General features: G+C 42.8%; 1 protein-coding gene across 1 annotated transcript in view; it reads left to right on the top strand.

Annotated features, from left to right (window-relative positions):
• The first annotated feature begins 2,114 nt into the window (after nt 1-2,114).
• Nucleotides 2,115-18,110, top strand: part of LOC107185292 (protein ovo) — a 28,390-nt gene continuing 12,394 nt past the window's right edge. The window contains exon 1 of the mRNA XM_015572949.1: nt 2,115-2,271. Coding sequence (XP_015428435.1) covers nt 2,115-2,271 — 157 coding nt within the window. The remainder of the gene's footprint in view (nt 2,272-18,110) is intronic.

Genomic DNA, 18,110 nt, shown 5'->3' with positions numbered 1-18,110 from the left:
AAAGTGAGGAATACAACTGGGGACCTATTCTTGTCGATGCTGAGGAGCCTTCGAGCACTCGTGGAGAATTTACTGTATTGCAAACCGATTACCTGAAACGAAATCCTGTGTTGGTCGTTGATCCTGACATAGTTTCCGATACGAATTCATGTAAATGGCACACCGAGAGGCACGGGTTCGAATAGTAAACAATGGGCAACATGGTTGCTAATGCAGTGTATGTACTTTGCAGAAATTTGTTCGGACAAAGGGAGTCCTTTACTGTACTTTAAATGCTGGTAAGACAGTTGAATTGCAATAGTGATCACTATCTAGTGATTAACTTGTGGAAGTTAAGCAAGTTTTTCCATTATATATATATTTTTTTTTTCCTATTAACAGCTTTCATATATTTTTCATTTAAACCACGAAAAATAATCAACTGCTCTGAAACCTCAAAATAGGCTTCCCGTCCGCTGCAGGCTAAGACACCTGTACTCCAAGTTCCCCCTGAAATTGACGTCAAGCAGTGAATCATATCCTTGCAGAATATATTCGATAAATCTCGATAATTCTATTCAAAGAGACCACAACTCACACCAGTGAACCAGACGGAACAATGTTGTCCAGTTAATCAAACTCCTGGTTGCATGACCCACGATACGCAATCGCGTTCACCTTAACACGTTTCAACCATCTATTTCTAGCCGCCCGATTGAATAAAGTAACAGTCTTAGCTCATTGCCCCTCCAATCGCTTATCGGCGTCCTTTCCCAGAAAATGGGCCAAGTTCGAGTCCCCCCACCCGGCGTCTGTGCGAATAAACGTCGCCACCGACGGGGTACACGGTGGAAAAGAAAGAAATAAAAAAAGGAAGAAGAAAAGAAACACACCAGATAAGAAAAGCGCGCAGGAAAAACATGAACCCGCATCCCGGACGACGAATAAACCGGCTACCGGTAAAGACAATGTGCAACCAGGGGGGGGGGGGGTGAGAAAGAGAACGGGGGGAAAAGAGTAGAAGGAAGGAGACAACGGCGATCGGGATAAGACGCTCGTCTCCGTTAAAAAGAGACGCGACGGAGACGTAGAGAATCTAGAAGAGGGGGGAGGGGTAGGCAGTAGAGGGGAGGGAACCGGTGAACACAACCGTGTGAGTGGTGGGGGTGTGGATGAGGAAGGGAGGAGAAAGAAGAGACAGAGAGACTCGCACGCTTCAGCACACGTACGATGCTCCGTTAGGCGCATGCGCAGTCCAGCGAGCGCGGTTTACCATCTCCCGAACCGTCCAGCGTCGCCGCGTCGGTCCCACCGGCGGGCTGTTAAAGCGACCAAATAATCAGGATGGGGTGTAGCGCGAGGCTCTGGGTAGCACGGTGGGAGAAGGCGGGCCAGTGAGCCTCTGGGCCGAGTACGAAGGGTGGGGAGGGGAGGGGAGGCAGGCAGACACGATTGGTGGGGGTAATACCGGGGACTCGGGGCCCCGGCTGGCGAGGAACCAACGGAGCCTCAGTCGTTCACCAGAGGTCGGTCGTTCCGTGTGCGTTTACTCGCGATCCACGGCCTCCGTCGATCGTTCAGGATAACTGTAAATCCGTGAGATAGAGAGAGGGACACACTATAGGGGAGAAAGAGAGACCTTGGACTGGCTTAGAGAGGACAGAGGCTCTTATCGATCCTCTCTGCGCTTCACGAGCACACACACATACACCGGGTGCTTCGTTGTTGGTGTTGTGTTGACAGTGACTATAAACAGTGATCTGCTAAGAGATAGAGAACGGACAACGGTGTTACGATTGGATCCCGCGCGGTGGATTTAACCCCCGGGAATGCAAGGGACTTGACCGGTACTGGAATCATCGACACATTGGATTTCTCGATCGTTCGTTCGAGTGGTGATCTCGCGTTTTCGTTTCGCATCCGGACAAGACACAGTGGATATATAAAATACGTTGCGATTGAAACGAAACACCAGGACGGTATACACATTGGGAGGACTAATCTTTGAAGTGGTTGTTAGGTGCGCGGTTAATGGTTCTGGGGAACGCGGCATTCGCCGGCCGTGGGAATGGTGGCGTGAAACTGTAGGGGGTGAAGTGTGACCACGTTGTTAGCCGCGCAAACGCCACGTCAGGATGCCGAAAATCTTCCTGATCAAGAACCGGCTGCACCAGCAGCAGCTCAGGCTGCTGGAGGCGCAACACCTTGGGAAGAGCCCGCCGCCATGCAGCGGCAAGGAGAGCCCGCTAGGCAGCTCCGAGCCCCTCAGTCTTATCGTCAATAAGCACCAATGTAAGTCCATCGTTCCATATTCGCTCTGATTCAGTCATTTCCATCTTTGAAAGTCCTTCTAGCATTAGGCTCATCTGTCACTTGTAATATAGCAGCGATCCTGTGAAATAGTTTTCAATGGATGACCCTGAAGTGCCTGTCAGAACCATAGGAAAGTTTCGTGTTTCCAGAATAGTCAGTTAACATAATTAGCTATCAGAACATTTTAATATTCATATTGCACCGATGAAAGATTACAAAGTCTTTTAGAGTAACAAAGTCTATAACGATAGAACTTGAGAGTAACTGCAAGATTCATGTGGACCCTGAAGTATCTGCCAAAACCACAGGAAAGCATTGTAATTCCAAAGTAGTCAGTTTTACCCGTGACTTTATTACCTGTAAGAGCATTCTAATATTCGTACTAACTGGTAGAATATTAAAATTTTACGAACAGGATCCATAAGGCCCACAAGAGATTTAGGCCTGTCGCTAACTTGACTCAAGTCGAGATATTCGAAATATTCCGAAAGATTAATGCGAGGTACATTCGAGGAGCCACCAGGCGCAAATTCCAAAGGGCAGCGTTATGAAAAATTATAACGATTTTTTTTCCTGCCCCGATCGGGATAAGGATCGATAAGCCGGGAAGATTGCGAAGCCGGTTTTCGAGGGCTCATTAAAATTCTCGGTTTCCCTCGAACTCAGGTCACTTGACGGTCCCTGGGGGGAAAGAGTGCGCGCGAATATTTCGGGGCCTGTATCCACCGCGCAGGTGCAGAGGACTGGCACAGGTGCCGTTGCAATTTACCCGCCCCGTGTTCGCGAATTTCATTCCCTAATTACGAATCGCGTGACTTCGACGTCCTGTCCGTTCCACCGTCATTCGCATTAGGCGCTCGAGAGCTTCCATTTATTTTTCTTCTTTCAACCAACAAATTATTTCTGGTAGGTGATCATGCGATGCAATTACGGGATGATTTGTCTAGTTTTTAAACGATATCGGTTATTACACGATGGTGGAACTGCAAAAAAAAAAAAAACGGGGGAACCCTGTGGTAACATCGATTGCACAATCGTTGCACTGATGTCACGGCACTTGTTGTCGGGCAACGGTCATCCTTACGCGACAACGATCTGCGAACAACGGTATTGTGCGTACACGGTCTGTATGTAAACAATTTTTTAACCGTGAACGATTCACGGCGTGCTTCCCATTTAACAGAAAGCTACTGCCTGGAGGAACGAATTATCGGTTAATTTGTCCGTGTATAATATTCGAGAAGCAAAGCGAATTAACCCTCGTGAATTGGGATTTTCAATCTTCGATGAATCAACAAATTGTACAGAATAAAAGCAACCTGGACCTCGTAACATATTTTTCAGGGTCTTTCCTCAAGAAATTCAACAGTAATAATTGCGAAAGTGAGAAATAATATTTTAACTATGAAAATTCTAAACCATTACGCTACCCTGATAGAATGTTACTAAACAACGTTCCGGCTGGTGCGTACTCGCACCGGTGTGGTGTCCCAGGATGAACGTCGAACAATCGACTCTTTATTATTTTTATTTTACCAATATATCGTTCGAAAAATGAGATTGGAGAGTTACGGTTAGGATCGGCAATTTTTCGTAGAGGCTTTCAGAAGCGAGAGACCGATTTCCAGTTATGTAATTTCGGTCGGACGAGACACGTTAATTGGGTTTTCAGCCTGGGGCGCCTATTCCATCGCGTAGCACAGAATGATAGGCTGACGGGCGCGAGTCTTTTACAACGGTATAGTGAGTAGACCTGGCCCCCGAAGTTGTTGGTCCTAAACTGGTTTAGAAAAATGGTCTCTGGAGGAACCGGTTCCTCTTTTTCGTCTTCTCCCCTTCTTTCCTTTTTTCCTCTCCTCTGGTTGTGTGCAAACGATCTGTCCGCTTTTTTTTCTCTCTCTCTCTCATCGAGGAGACACGAAGTCGATGGCCCCGGCGCGATTGATTATCGCGCGCGACGCAGGTGCAAATTTACTTTTCGCAGGTATATCGCCTCATTAACTCGACGTCGCGGTCAATTAAAACTCCCGAAAAGTGTATCGTTCGTTTTCGTACGGAAACTGGTAAGAACCAAGGATCGTCAAAGGAACCGAAATTGTCCCGCGAATACTATCGAGATTCCTTCTGTCTCTTTCTCGATTATTACGCGATTAAATGGTGACCACGGGTGAAATTGTTTCGCCGTTTTATTGTCGACCATCGTGATCCACCGGTCGTAAATTTCGAGGCTGTATCTTCGTCGAAAACGTTTATTTTGCGGAGCAATCTAAAATGCTCTAACGCGGCAAAGTTATCCAGCTACAAATTTTTTTTATTCTTATGTACCTATTTTCACGGATGAATTACGCCTAATATTGAAATTGGTATTATAAGACCGCAATTACACGAAGTCATCACTTTTTATTAAATAAATCTTTAAATCTGTTACTAATAGCAATAATAATTGGAATTAAATAATCTAATTAGAAATATACTTTTCAGTAAATTTCAGTACATGGAATACACTGAAGCCTATTTCATATTTAACGATGGAATCTATGGATCAATTTTTTTCATGATAACTGGTTTCGATGGTCTTCACGTAATAATTGGAGCTATTCTTTTTATCAGTTTGTTACTTCCGTATATTAAATTAGAATTTCAAAGTGAAGTATAAATTGTCGCGGACAGGAAGGGAGAAGAATTATAATTTTGTTTTGTTCGAAGCGTCCTTTCCGGGCACCGTTACCAACCGTGGAAGTGGAAGAAAAACCATTGAATATTAATACCGGCGCAAGTCGACGTACTTTGTAGATTCATTGCGTTTTACCGTTAGATGAGATTCAACAATTTATCCCAATGATAATCTGCAGGAGCCGCGCGCGAACTGCTGACGTGTCCGCGACCGTTTGCTACTATAAAAGCGATCGCGTCGCTTATGCAGTGCGTTGTGCAGTTTTTCTGCCAGCATATACACATAAGTTCCGTTCATAAGTTATTTGAATACTCATCGAATATGCAGTAAATATTACCAAGGTATTACAAAATGAAAAAAATAAAATTAAACTCATATTATTGAAAGTCTGATCTAAATATTTATTAGGGAATATCGAGGCTCGATATACAACGCTTACTATTTTATTACCAAAAATTGGAACGTCCATGTTTAATCTCTTATTCGTTATTTCAAATTCTTTATCTAGACAATGAATTTGCCCATCTCTGCCTTGTATCTGTGCCTGCGTGCGCGCGCGTGCGGCCAGAGACTCACCCGGGAGACTTCGATGCCTGCATAGGAAACGTCGACACTCTTATCCCGCGTGTTTGTCCATTCTCGAACTTCGAACGTTAGAATTATCATTTGATAGTTAGTGTTACTTTAGATGATCCGTTATTCCATGCAAATCACTTTGCAAACACGAACTGAAATAGTATTAATTAACACATTGGCGCCCGTTGTCGCAGATCTGCGTCACGGGTGAGGGACTTGACCCACTGACGACCGTAAGTGTACAATATATTACGTTTATCTGCCATTTTAATTCTTCTCTCGGTTGTATAAATTGTTTAGAAAAAACAACTTAACTTCGGTAGGTTAAAATTTCCCGTTGTTACATTTCGACCCATAATCGATTTACAACCGAGAAGTTTAGAATCGTGATGGTCTGAGCCATTGGTTTTTTTTATGTATGCATAGAGAAGAGTTGGCCAGAATTTTCTTTGAATAACACATACAGAATCCTCTCGATTATTGTCCCAAACTCGGGCCCGCGCCGGAACAAATGTTTTTTCTAAATGTGAATTTTCAGAGTCGAACACAGAGAAAACGTGACCATTTCGATTCCATTCGTCAGGTGTGACGGGGCAGGTCTCGTTCCAACTAGCGACAAGAATATTCGTCCACGGATCGTCCATTCGTCACGGTTTAATTCGATCACGCGCCAGAGACGGGCGTTACGCGAGATTGCGCAACGGCGGCCGTTACAATAAAGATTTTCAAGTTTCGCACGGTTCTTCACGTGGCGAATTACGCAACGTCGTGAACACGCGCGCTCCGAGAGTCGGTGATCCTCCCGATGTGTCGCCTCTGTTTGTGATTCGACGACGGCCAAGGCGAAACGTGAGCCGCTATTAGAATCTCCTGCCAGTGCCGGGGAAAAGATGGAGAGGGAGAGATTAGAAGGACGGAGGCGGCTAGTTCGAGAAGTCGTAAATAGAAATGCGACCGAGAACGGAGCCTTCTCTCTCGCATTCCTCGGAATCGAGAGGATCCTTATCGAACGGTCGTTCGTCCGCGAGAAGGAGAATTTATCGTCGAACAGGGAAATGTGATAGAGGAAGCAAGCGCACGTTCTATAGATGAACAACTTGCACGTGCAATAATTCCAGGCTGTTCGGTTCCCTTTAAGGGACTATGCTAGTGTGACGGCTATATAATAAGGCAATTTTTGGGAATTTTTTAAAGAAAAACTATTGAACTTATCAATTTGAATAATACATATATTTACTAAATAATATTTGTAAAGTATGCTATATTTTTGTAAAGTAAAAACAATGTATTTTTTAAAAGTTACAGTTCGTTTGTGAGAGCGTCTTAACGAAATATCCTTTCCATGGCGGCCATAGTATAAACTCTTATGGTTGTGTGAAATAAAAAAAAACAAATATTTTCTTAATTTGTATGTGTGTGGCTATAGTCCGTACCAAAATAATTTTAAAAAATTTGAGAAATAAAAAATTGGCGCCTTCCCAAACAAAAAGTTAAATTAATTTACGAGATTGATAACGCTGTTGCTCCTGTCGCATTGAAGGGTTAAAACAATAATTAAGGCAAAGTTAATTATTTGTGCTATAGAATTTAATGCTGTTATTTTCGATACAAAATAATCAAAGTCGTGTTTGAATGCTTCTCATAGTACGCAGAGATTGCTCTCGATCGGTAAGTTCGCCACGCATTGATCACGAATCGAGAAACGTAGCTCGCATAAAGGTGCACACACGCGTGTTTATCCATCGACAGTTCGGTTGCAGTGCGATGCACGCGCGCATTCTACTTAGAGACGGTGGCCAAGCCAGCCGCGACCAAAAGAGGTGTCGTCGGCGTCGCAGTGTGAGTGGAATGCCTTAAATTCGACGCGCCAGGCATCGCTAAGAACTCGTGGCGCGAATCGAAGAGGAAACGATCGAACGTCCCGAAGGTACGCATTTGACACGGAAACCGAACGATCGGTTAAGAGTTTCGCGTCGTGACGATGACGTGCAGTTTCTACGAATCACGATGGTGTTTGCCTTACCGCTTTATTCGATTAGAAGCGTTTCAATCGTCTTATTAGAGATCAGAAATATGTCTTACGTATGGAAGAATAGAGTCTGTGATTACCTTTTTTCTTTCTTTGTTGAACGATTCGTAGAGACGTTACAGATGTAAATTAAATAAATTTAACCTCAAACTCTTATGGGTTTACAGACTCCCCTCGATTATCGTCTGGCTTGTTCTATACGATTATTGTCCAGGCGCATACATTTGTTGCCCCTCCGTTTTTGCTGCCGAGGCTCGGGAAAAAACGAATTGACGAGGGTCTAAAGCATTTCTCCCTATACGATTATTGTCCCGGCGCGAACCCGAGTTCGGGACAATAATCGAGAGGTGTCTGTATTTAGCTTTACGAGCATATAGTTGCAAATGCATCATATTATTAAAGAATGAATACAAATACAAGCTTCGACGTTGGGTTTCTCTATGAACACATTTATCTTTAAATTTATTCGTGTGAATCGGAAGGTGGACCATTTCGGAGCTACGTGTATATCTATAAATTCTATAGAACGTAGATTATTTTTCGTAAAGTCGATCCAGATTCCCCAGACGCCGTCTAATTAAAAAAATGTGTCGCTTTCGAAACGCGGGCCCACAGCTAGACGAATGCAAGAGAACCGGCGTTTGTCTGTCGTTGACACGTAGGTAATCGCGCACCTGTGCCAAAGGCTAGTACACCAGGATGTGCAGTCATTGTGACGAATTACAATGCACCGCTCGCGGTGTTCCATCGTGCGTGCGCGTCGCCAGACCGCTCGAGAAACGTGTGCGTGTGTGCTGGGTGTGCAACCTTGTCACTGTGTGCCATGCCGGCATGTGGGTATCGCAGGTACGGGTCTTCTTCAGCAACGGGAATGACAAACCTCGTAAGGGTTCACGATAGTCTTGTGAATAGCATTTGCTTATCGTATCGAGTGTTTCCACCTGCAAATGTGCACGAGACTCGTGGACTTCGTTTTTACAATTATAAAAAGTGGCCTTCACCATTTTCCTCGCGATTTCAATCAAGTGCAACTTTTTCAAACATTCTTTGACACATCATTTACTAATCTAATCCTTCTAACTTCAGAAAAAAACTCAAGTCACTTGGTCCAATTTGAAATTGATTTTTTTACCCACTGTACCCTTGCGAGCAAACTCGGCTTTCGCTAGAGGAAAACCAGGCTACCACTTCATAAATTTATTTCAAGTACTGAAATAAATGTTAAACCAAATATTAATTTGACATAAATTTCAGTAACTCCCAAAACTAAATGGTAGAAGGCCTTTCGTCTCCCTCACTTTTTCCCCCTAGGGGAAGCCGACTTTGCTCGTCGGTGTACATTAGAGGACAGGGTGAAAGCCGCGCTAGGTACGTGGTTTGGCTTCGAAACGACACGCTGGACCCCTAACCGCGCGCGGAAAGAGAGAGAACAGGTTCAGCTCGTCGTCGTCGAAAGCGTCCTGTAAGCAGGTAGAACGGACCGGCAGCGGCTACATCGTCTGGTGACTCTCTCACACGCATAGTCTTCCCTCTCTCTTTCTCACCTGTTCACCGACACGATCGCACGCACACATCGAGTCTCCCCGCGCACAGAAACAGCCGCATTAGCGACTACCGTGGCGGAGGCTAATGGCGCAAGAGGGCCGTGACCGAAATTCTTTCGAAGCAAGGGGGCCAAGTGCAGAAAACGACTACTGACTCGCCTCGCCACGACTCGCCTCGGCTCGATAAATCTCTCGCGGCGAACTCTCCTCGCGAACCTGTGCCTGCTCGAGCACGTACCGCGAGGCTGCTCCATTTCAGATGATGTCTTTGATTTCCTAGTTCGTTATTTTGCCGTTTTTTTTCGGCAGACGCTACGCTGCACCTGTGTGACCTTGCCGGGGAACTGCACCGGTTGCGTACCGATTTTGATGAAGCTCCGTGGAAAGGTGGCGGACAGACAGATTCTAAGTCATGTATAGGGAATATTTTATGGGATTCTGGTTTTTATTAACGACAATTTACTGCGACAATAATTGCTGACCTTCGTCTGGCCTTTGTGTCAATTGACACATTTTTCTCCTAATAAATTATGTTATTCTGTCGTTTGTAGGTACATTTAGACGAGGCTCCGGGAGTTTTAATTTAAAGAATTTGCAAATTATTTATCTGACGATTAAAACTATTTATTATGACTGGTTAGTGCATCATTAATATATTATAACAATCTGCAATATGAAACTGAAGAATTTAGGTAATTTATAAATTTGTATATTTTCAAAAGTTTCTCATGTTCATCGGTATACGTTACCGTCTGTAGTTCCAGTAATAGCAAGAAGAAGTCAAACCCTTTTTTTTCCGCGAGGAAACATAAGTGCGATTGCAGGCCCGAAGGAAATCGTAAAAAGCGCGACGGTGCCGCGCAAGAATTTTTCTTTGATCGCTCGTGTTTCCATGTTCGTCATGACGGAGAAAAAAGGCGACAAGATTGGCGAATCAGCGTGTATTCACGCCGCGTATTATTACGCTCGACGAACACTGTAATTAGGAAGCCCGCGGCGCATCGACATGGTCGCGATCTGAGGGCTTTTATACAGCGCGACGAGACGCTCGACGTTGCGCTCGTTGCGCGTCCGTGACTCGTTACTGATTTCTTATTATCCACGAAGACAACAACGACAATGGTTTTCAACCCTTTCTGACCTGAATTATTTCTTCATTAACTTTTTAACGCCTAGATTCATCAATTGTTACTTTAAAATTCTGAGACGATAAATTAATTTTGTACGGTATTTATGGTAATTTTATTTTTAACGGTATTTACATAATCCAGCCTCTTTGCAATATACGTATCACCGATATTCGACTGTTAGAGTCAATGTTCAAACAATTTCTAAATACTATTTTCAAGAATGTCTCCATCTAACGGCAACAAAATTAAATTATACGATGCCACATCGAATCTTTAGGCTTGTAATATGATTGATAAATGTTTAGTAAGTTAATGCTTGCAAACGGATTTCTATAGTCGGAAAGGATTAATAACATTATGAACTTGTTAGAGCATAATACGTGCGTCTTCATTTCGTCGTTCCCCGATCGAAAAGTCGAAAATCCACGCAGAAGAAACGTTATGCGAGAACTTCCACGGAATCGAATAAAAATGCGTCGAGAGTTCTCTATTCGTCGTAAGGATTGCGCAAGAAACGTGTTAGATTCAATCGGGAACAACAATTCTTGATCGACAATGCGGGTTTCAAGAAAAGTCGCGGGGCAAGTTTAATGTCTCACGGTTTCGTAATACCGATTGCGATATGTTCGAAGTGTATCGATATTCGGTATCGATACGTGTTGATACTCAGAATATCGATACACTGGTATATCAGGAATAAAATATCGATATTACCGGTATCGATACTTAAAGTGAAATTAGAAGTAAACAAATTTTTAAAACTGAAAATAAATCATTTATTTAAACAGATATTTATCACAGCAGATTCTCAGGTAACAGTATATTAAAAAGAAATCGACCAATCGCATACTTTATGGGAAGCTCGCGATCGGTCCATTTTCCTTATGCAAATGCATGCGATTGTATCGAAATTTCGATATCTATGGATTAAGTATCGATATTGGAATATACCATGACATTAAATATCGATACTGGAACATATCATGACATTAAATATCGATAGAAAATATCGATATTTGAATTGAACAGTACCGATATTCGAAACATATGTATCGCCCATCACTATTTCATAATAGAAGGCCTGCTGTAAAAAACAAAACGCCACGAGAGCTGACCGCGTAAAAAATAACTGGAAAGAGGGGGAGGGGGGAGAATTTTCCGCCTCGCTACCATTGAATTCATGACCGTCCGCTTGATTCTACCGGTTTTTCCTGCGCGGTTTTCCGTAGGACACCCGGAATGAGGGGCGTAACGCAACGACGACTACGCTTCCATACGCGGTTATAAGCCTGGCCGAGAAGAGTAGTGTGCAGCGTCGAGATGTGTCCGGTGCACAGATCTCGAAAACACGTTTTGCATGTTGCTGCACGCGCGCCTATCACGCCGCTAGAAAAACAGCCGATAAAAAGTCGGCCACGCGTTTCCGATCTTGAATCTAATTTGCGGTCGTAGATTCGACGATAGAGGTAGAGTGTATTCCTTTTTTTTTTATACGGAACGATTCGAGTATTCTCGTACGATAAATTGTTGTTTTGTGTTTCATTAATAGAACGTATATTAATAATAATGCAATAAAATAAAGATTTCAGTAGAGTTTAACACTATTTACGTATTATTATTAAGGATTAATAATTCTGCTCTAATTATTAAACATTACTATCTGAAATTGTGAATTTGCATAAATTTCCGCAGTCTATTAATAACTTCCAGTAATTTATCTTTAGGAAAACTGATTACGAAGGCGATGTTGTCGTAGAGCTAGCATATTTCTCTGTTGTAACAAGCATATTTGTTTGTTGTATCATATCCTGTACTTTCAACGCGGTGTAACAATGTCTCGTGTATGAATACTGAAATCGATACATTTTATTCGTTGTTCAGTTTGGTCTCAGACGCGTTGATGAGATTAATCTATTATGCATATCCGTGCATTAATCAATCCTGTTCGAACGCATGTGGTCGGATGGCTGACCTCAGAACTTTGCTTACATGTTAAAAAACAGAAGCATTAAAAGAACTGTTCGTTCGCACTGCGGTTTACGTTTCGTTCCCGTTGTCCGGGTTGGAACTTATTGTTACTTCGCTTCGTCTTCGTATCATGAATTGTGATACTAATCCAAGTTAATTAAATATTTTGAAAAAAATGCTTCCACATTATCGACGTAACTTTGAGCGATTGGTGGAGATCACCGACTCGATGACAAATATCCTTTCGTCGAATCGCTGTCGCCATTTCCATCGAGACTTTTCACCGTGTAGTGGCAAGGTCACCTGGCGGAACGTTGCTACCTGGGCGCCTTGATCTTCCGTTCCACGCCGATAGAAAGGTGTCCTCGCGAGCTGTGAGCCCAAGAGTGTTAGAGGGAGGAGACACGCGGTCGAAGAAGAAGAATTAACGGGAGTCGAGAGGGGGGAGGGGAGGAGGGTGAGGACACTGTGCGCGCCTCCATTACGTAAGCCCACCGAGTGGCTGCGTATACGGTGTCACCTTGCTGTCCGCGATGCTTCGGCCCACGCACGGTACCGCTACGCAGATATCTGTACATGTTAGCATGCGTTCAAACTGAAGACGGTTTCCGGACCACTGTTAAACTGTTTGAATCTCGATGCCTCCCTGTTGCCGCTTCCCACGCGAATGTACTTCTTTTCAAACCACAATGCAGATTTGATTAGCCCTTAGAGGACCTACTGTGGATGGACATGTCAGCTCAAAATAATTCACTGTGGCAGTCAATGTGTTAAGTATCATATTGTGTTCAATGGAAAATAGAAAACACGTGGTATCTGGTGAAAGGTTTCTCCTTTACTGTATTTTACAGACCCCAATAGACTATAAATGTACGAAACTCGCAGTCTAGTTATTAATGAATCGAAGGAATTAATCATTTATTGTAACAAAATTTAGCAATAATCAAGATAGTGGGAATAGCGTGAAACTACGACTCGAAAAGTAAAGAAGTTTATTTTAACAACATATCGTAAAGGAAACATGTTTTAGATTTCAGATACATTGAACTGTTACATTTTAGAAATCTTTAACAGTTTTAGCAGTCTAGTAATTTCGTGTCCAGCGAATGTAGTCACCTGTAGTATCGAAAGGGGTAAATAACAATGCCTACATGTGGCCTGTTCCTGAATCGAAGGGTTCAACATCGAAGATACCAAGACTTAATTTCACAACACAAGATTGTTTCCCCGGAATGTGTACAGGATCGACGAATCTGAAATTCATTTTCAAAGTTGATTCCCTGTCGGTTATCGTGCAATCCGTTGTGACCACAAAACGATGACTTATACATAATATATCGGATCCATTTGAATTGTATGAGCCTTCTGAACACCTTAGGACGCGCTGATTATGCTCGCGAAACTGTCACAGCGTCGCGTGTGCGATCGACTTTCTTGACAGTTCCACCGCCTCCGTGCAAGACATCCGTCAACAATACACAGGAAACATTTGTCCAGATCCAACTACATAGCGATACGGGGTACCAAGAATAACCAAATGGAAATCTGTTTTTCAATCCTTCGAGTTATCAATCCTTCGAGTTTTCAATTCTTCGAGTTTTCAATCCTTCGAGATTTCAATCCTTCGAGTTTTCAATCCTTCGAGTTTTCAATTCTTCGAGTTTTCAATTCTTCGAGTTTTCAATCCTTCGAGATTTCAATCCTTCGAGTTTTCAATCCTTCGTGTTTTCAATTCTTCGAGTTTCCAATCCTTCTAGTTTTGAATTCTTCGAGTTTCCAATCCTTCAAGTTGTTCAATCTCACGAGTCCAAACCTTCGAGTTGTTGACTTCTTCAAGTTTTCAATCTTGTCCCACGTTGCATCGAACGGAAATGTCGTTTGAATCCTTCCGTTCACGTTGCAATGTACGTTTTCTCGAGAGTCAATTCGGGGAAGCAGCATTCCTGTTAACCGTAAGGAAAAAACGTGTTCGCGCCCCATCGATGATCTTCTTGGCGGCCATCGCGAGGCTGCTGAGATCGAACGGATTGAATCATAGTTGGCTCGCCGCGAGCTGGTCGCGGATTTAATTCAAGGTGTCGGAACAAACATCGATCACGATTGTTATTCCACGGTGCGCGTGTTGTTCGCGACGCACGGTGCAGTCACACCTCGACGCGATACTGGCATGTCTTGCGTTGCGTCTATAAACTTGTAAAGACCCCTTGTAAAAAATACTATTACAAAAATGTAAATTCACAAAATGTTGAAATTAATGTGCAAAATCTAACAGCTTTTAGTTGCGGATGATGGAAATGTGAAGTAAATTTTGCTTGGAATATTGCTAGATTTTGTGACAGTGAACGATTAATTTCTTTAATTCGTTAATAACTAGACTGTATACTTTATACATTTATAGCGTATCAGGGGTCTGTAAAATACAGTAAAGGACAAAACATTCATCAAATACAACAAGTTTTCTATTTTATTCCGAATCCAATATGATACATTCATGGCCACAGTGAAAAAGACCGTACATAGACAGGCACACTTTATTTCATTTTTTTTTAAAGTCATAAATCGTCGAAAATATATGCGTAATAGAGCTGTTAGTCTTGTTTTAAATTATACTGCGATATTAATTTTACAGAAAAATTTTGCAACAGTATTTAAATAATTCAACCCCTTTGCAATGTACGTGTCACCCATATTTGGATGACATGGCAGTCAAAGAGAAGTAAGAAACTCTTACATTTTCTCTACTCTATGAATTACTTTAGAAGATATTATTTTTCATAAAAATCCTCAGTCTACTAATATCGGATCGAATGGGGCAATTTTTCAGATCGAATCTGCACGAAAATCAAGCGCACCGTTGATAATACGTGTCTTCTAGAGGGTTTTGGATAAATGTCAGACATTCGACCCCTTTAATCGCCCCTTGCAGCCCAACGAAACCCTCGTTAACCGTCACCCCTCGTTCCGTGCGCCTCTTTTATATTACCAAACATAATGAAAGGGTTGACGGGCACAGGTTGCACCGGATGAACCTGTCCCCGGCGACCTTTTGCGGCGGGACGCCTATTAGAAATGTATTAGAAACAAGTTAACGACGTGATCGTTCGTAATTACGGGTCGATTACGTGGAAAAGGTTTACCGGAATAACGAGTTCGGTGATTTTTATGAACTTTGGAAAGTTTCCGTTGGATTCCGAACAGATCCGGGAAATTCGATCCCAGGACATCGAAATTGTAATCAAAACAAATTAGATATATGAACGAATTTTTTATTACGTAACGAATTCGAGATTTATGGTAACGATCATGCATAACAGTTAAATTCCCCAGCAGTTTCTACGGTTTCACGACGCACCTGTGTATCATCCACTCACCTCTGTCCCCCAAAACTCGAGTGCATTCCTCGAATTCATTCAGACGCTTCGAAACCTGTCCTTTCGTCCCGAATAGGCCTCCCCTCTACTCCATCTCTATCCCAGTCGTTTATAATTCACACCAGAAGGTTCGTTGACCCTATAATAGTCCACGTTTCCACACGGTGAATTAACACCTTGGGGACCGAGGACACGAATCCGGATTCTACCGAATTGTCGTAACATATTGCCATTATCTCAGAGCGAACAAAATGTTTTCCTCATGCTTTTTACTGTAGAATTCTTTTTCTGCTCTTCTTATTTCTTCCGTGATAATCATTGTTTGTAAATTAGATTATTCTTATTATATCGAAGTGTAGAATTTTACAACAAAACGACGCTTCGTTGCACAGAAATTTTTTCTGTATAAAATATCGACAAACTAGTTGTATCTTAATTATTTTTAGTAATTTCCCGGTTCAAATGTAATACAAACAACGCATCCCCCATTAAAGTTCAAGCGCTAACAAAAGAGGGACATTTTGTTCATTCCACTATGCTTCTATAAATTAAATATAAGGTAGTAAAGACCACATAAAAATCAATAACATCTCACCCATCCTTGCTCGAGAAGCCAGTTCCGTGACCGATAAAGTGAATCGAACCGATCCCCGTTGTATTCAGACAAAGGCCTCGGAACAATAAAGAATCGGTCACGATCGACCGATCGTCCGCCGTGGTTCAGCTCGATGTTACAGGTGCAATGTAGGCTGTCCGATTGCGTCGCGAAAAATGTGTTCGGGACCCCCAGGGTGGACAACAATGCGAACCGCTTATTGTTTCGCGCGAAATCGCGGATGGAACGATAAACAGCCCGCGTCGGCGAAGGTTCGTGGCTCTGCGGGTCGTCGAATGGAAAGGAAAAACTTGAGAAAAGAAGAAGAAAAAAATGATCGAAGGGAGTGGTCGGTGGCCGTAAGTAGGTCGACTAGGCCGCTAGTCGTTTCGTTCGAACGAATCCAAGAACCCCATAGGAGGGCCCCGATGGTGGACGATGGGGGAGCTTCTCCCTCCAGAATCTCCATTCAGATTCCTTCTGTCTGATCGTGAGTCGATGAACCGTGCAACGAAAAGCTTCGAGGGGAAGAATGGAGAAACGAGTTATTCCAGAACACACACAGACACCTGCTGCTGAGCACTATGAAAAATTATCGACGGCGTTCGCTATGTGTGTAAATGTCTTTAATGTCCACATAGAAGTATGGGTCATAATTGTTTAACAATTTTATTGCCGTGTCATTTTCATATAGATGGGATACCTTGTAATTTGAAGATAGAAGTTAATGTTTATAGTAAAGTGGTTAGGGTAGATTTGGTCCGTTAGCTTTGGGAAGGTTAGAGAAATGAGGATTCCGACGAATGTGATCTTATACAGATTTCATTGTTTTAAAATTAAGGTTTTCGTCCTGTGGAAACTTTATGATGTCCAGTAAGACCCCCCGGTAATACAGTAAATCCTCAAAAACCCGTAACTCCTCAGAGCACAATTTTCGAGGATCGATAGATACAAACTCCCTTCATCCTACGATCTATTTACAAATCGAAAAATCCATTTTCCTTCGACGTCATCGAAGCACGCAGACTTTGAACGATTCAAAAGAGAAATGCGTAGGTGACGTTATCGTGGTCATCACGATCCTCTCCGTTCAACCCGTTACTTTTGAACGTTTCAGCCCCGTTGGGGCGGTCGCCGCGTGTTTCTCGCTCGCCTTGGGCCATATCTTTACGGCGATCGAGAGTCTCCGCCGATTTAAAATGGAACTGCCCGCGGTCTGATTTAAAATGGAACTGTTCGCGGGGCTTCTGCCTCGTCGAATGGCTAAAGCCTTATTATTGTAATCTCTTTGTCTCGTCCCGTGGCCCAGTCGCGAAAGAACACAGGGCCCAGGTTGGAATCGGGATTTATGGGACGGGATCTGACCGCGATAGAAATCGGCGACGTCGCTGCACTTGGCCGTGAGCGCAGCGCAATGTCACGCGATCCACTCGCGCGTAGTTTCAATTTTTCTGCCAGGTAAAGGGCTTTGTTTTTAAATTTTAAATGAAACACACGTTTCGGATGAAAGTTCTGTATTTCTTTATTGATATACAGGGTGAACCACGAATCATGATCAGTAGATGTCATCAGATGTGTTCCAATGTACAGAAGGAAATGTTTGCAAACAGTAGGCAAGAGCTCAACATCGAAACTTTTCGCTCTTTAATATATGTTATCAGTTATGGGATTTATTAAACATATTATTGTAAAATGTTCACTAGAAATGCGTCTCTTCGACAGTCGTCAATTACATTATCATGCGAATGTCTATTCCTAATACTATTTTTTCTATTTTCAAGTGACGAAAAAAGCATAAATGTCGATAGTTTCTGATAGACTGACTGTTCTAGTATTACTTTCAGAAGAGATTTGACTGATTTCAAAAAGAAAAAAAAAATTGATCAAATGTCCGAGAATTTCTTATGATCGGTTCACTGTGCGCCGTGTGT

The sequence above is a fragment of the Dufourea novaeangliae genome, unplaced genomic scaffold (genome assembly GCF_001272555.1).
Source record: "Dufourea novaeangliae isolate 0120121106 unplaced genomic scaffold, ASM127255v1 scaffold60, whole genome shotgun sequence".
NCBI lineage: Eukaryota > Metazoa > Arthropoda > Insecta > Hymenoptera > Halictidae > Dufourea > Dufourea novaeangliae.
This window is presented reverse-complemented; position numbering and strand designations above follow the sequence as displayed.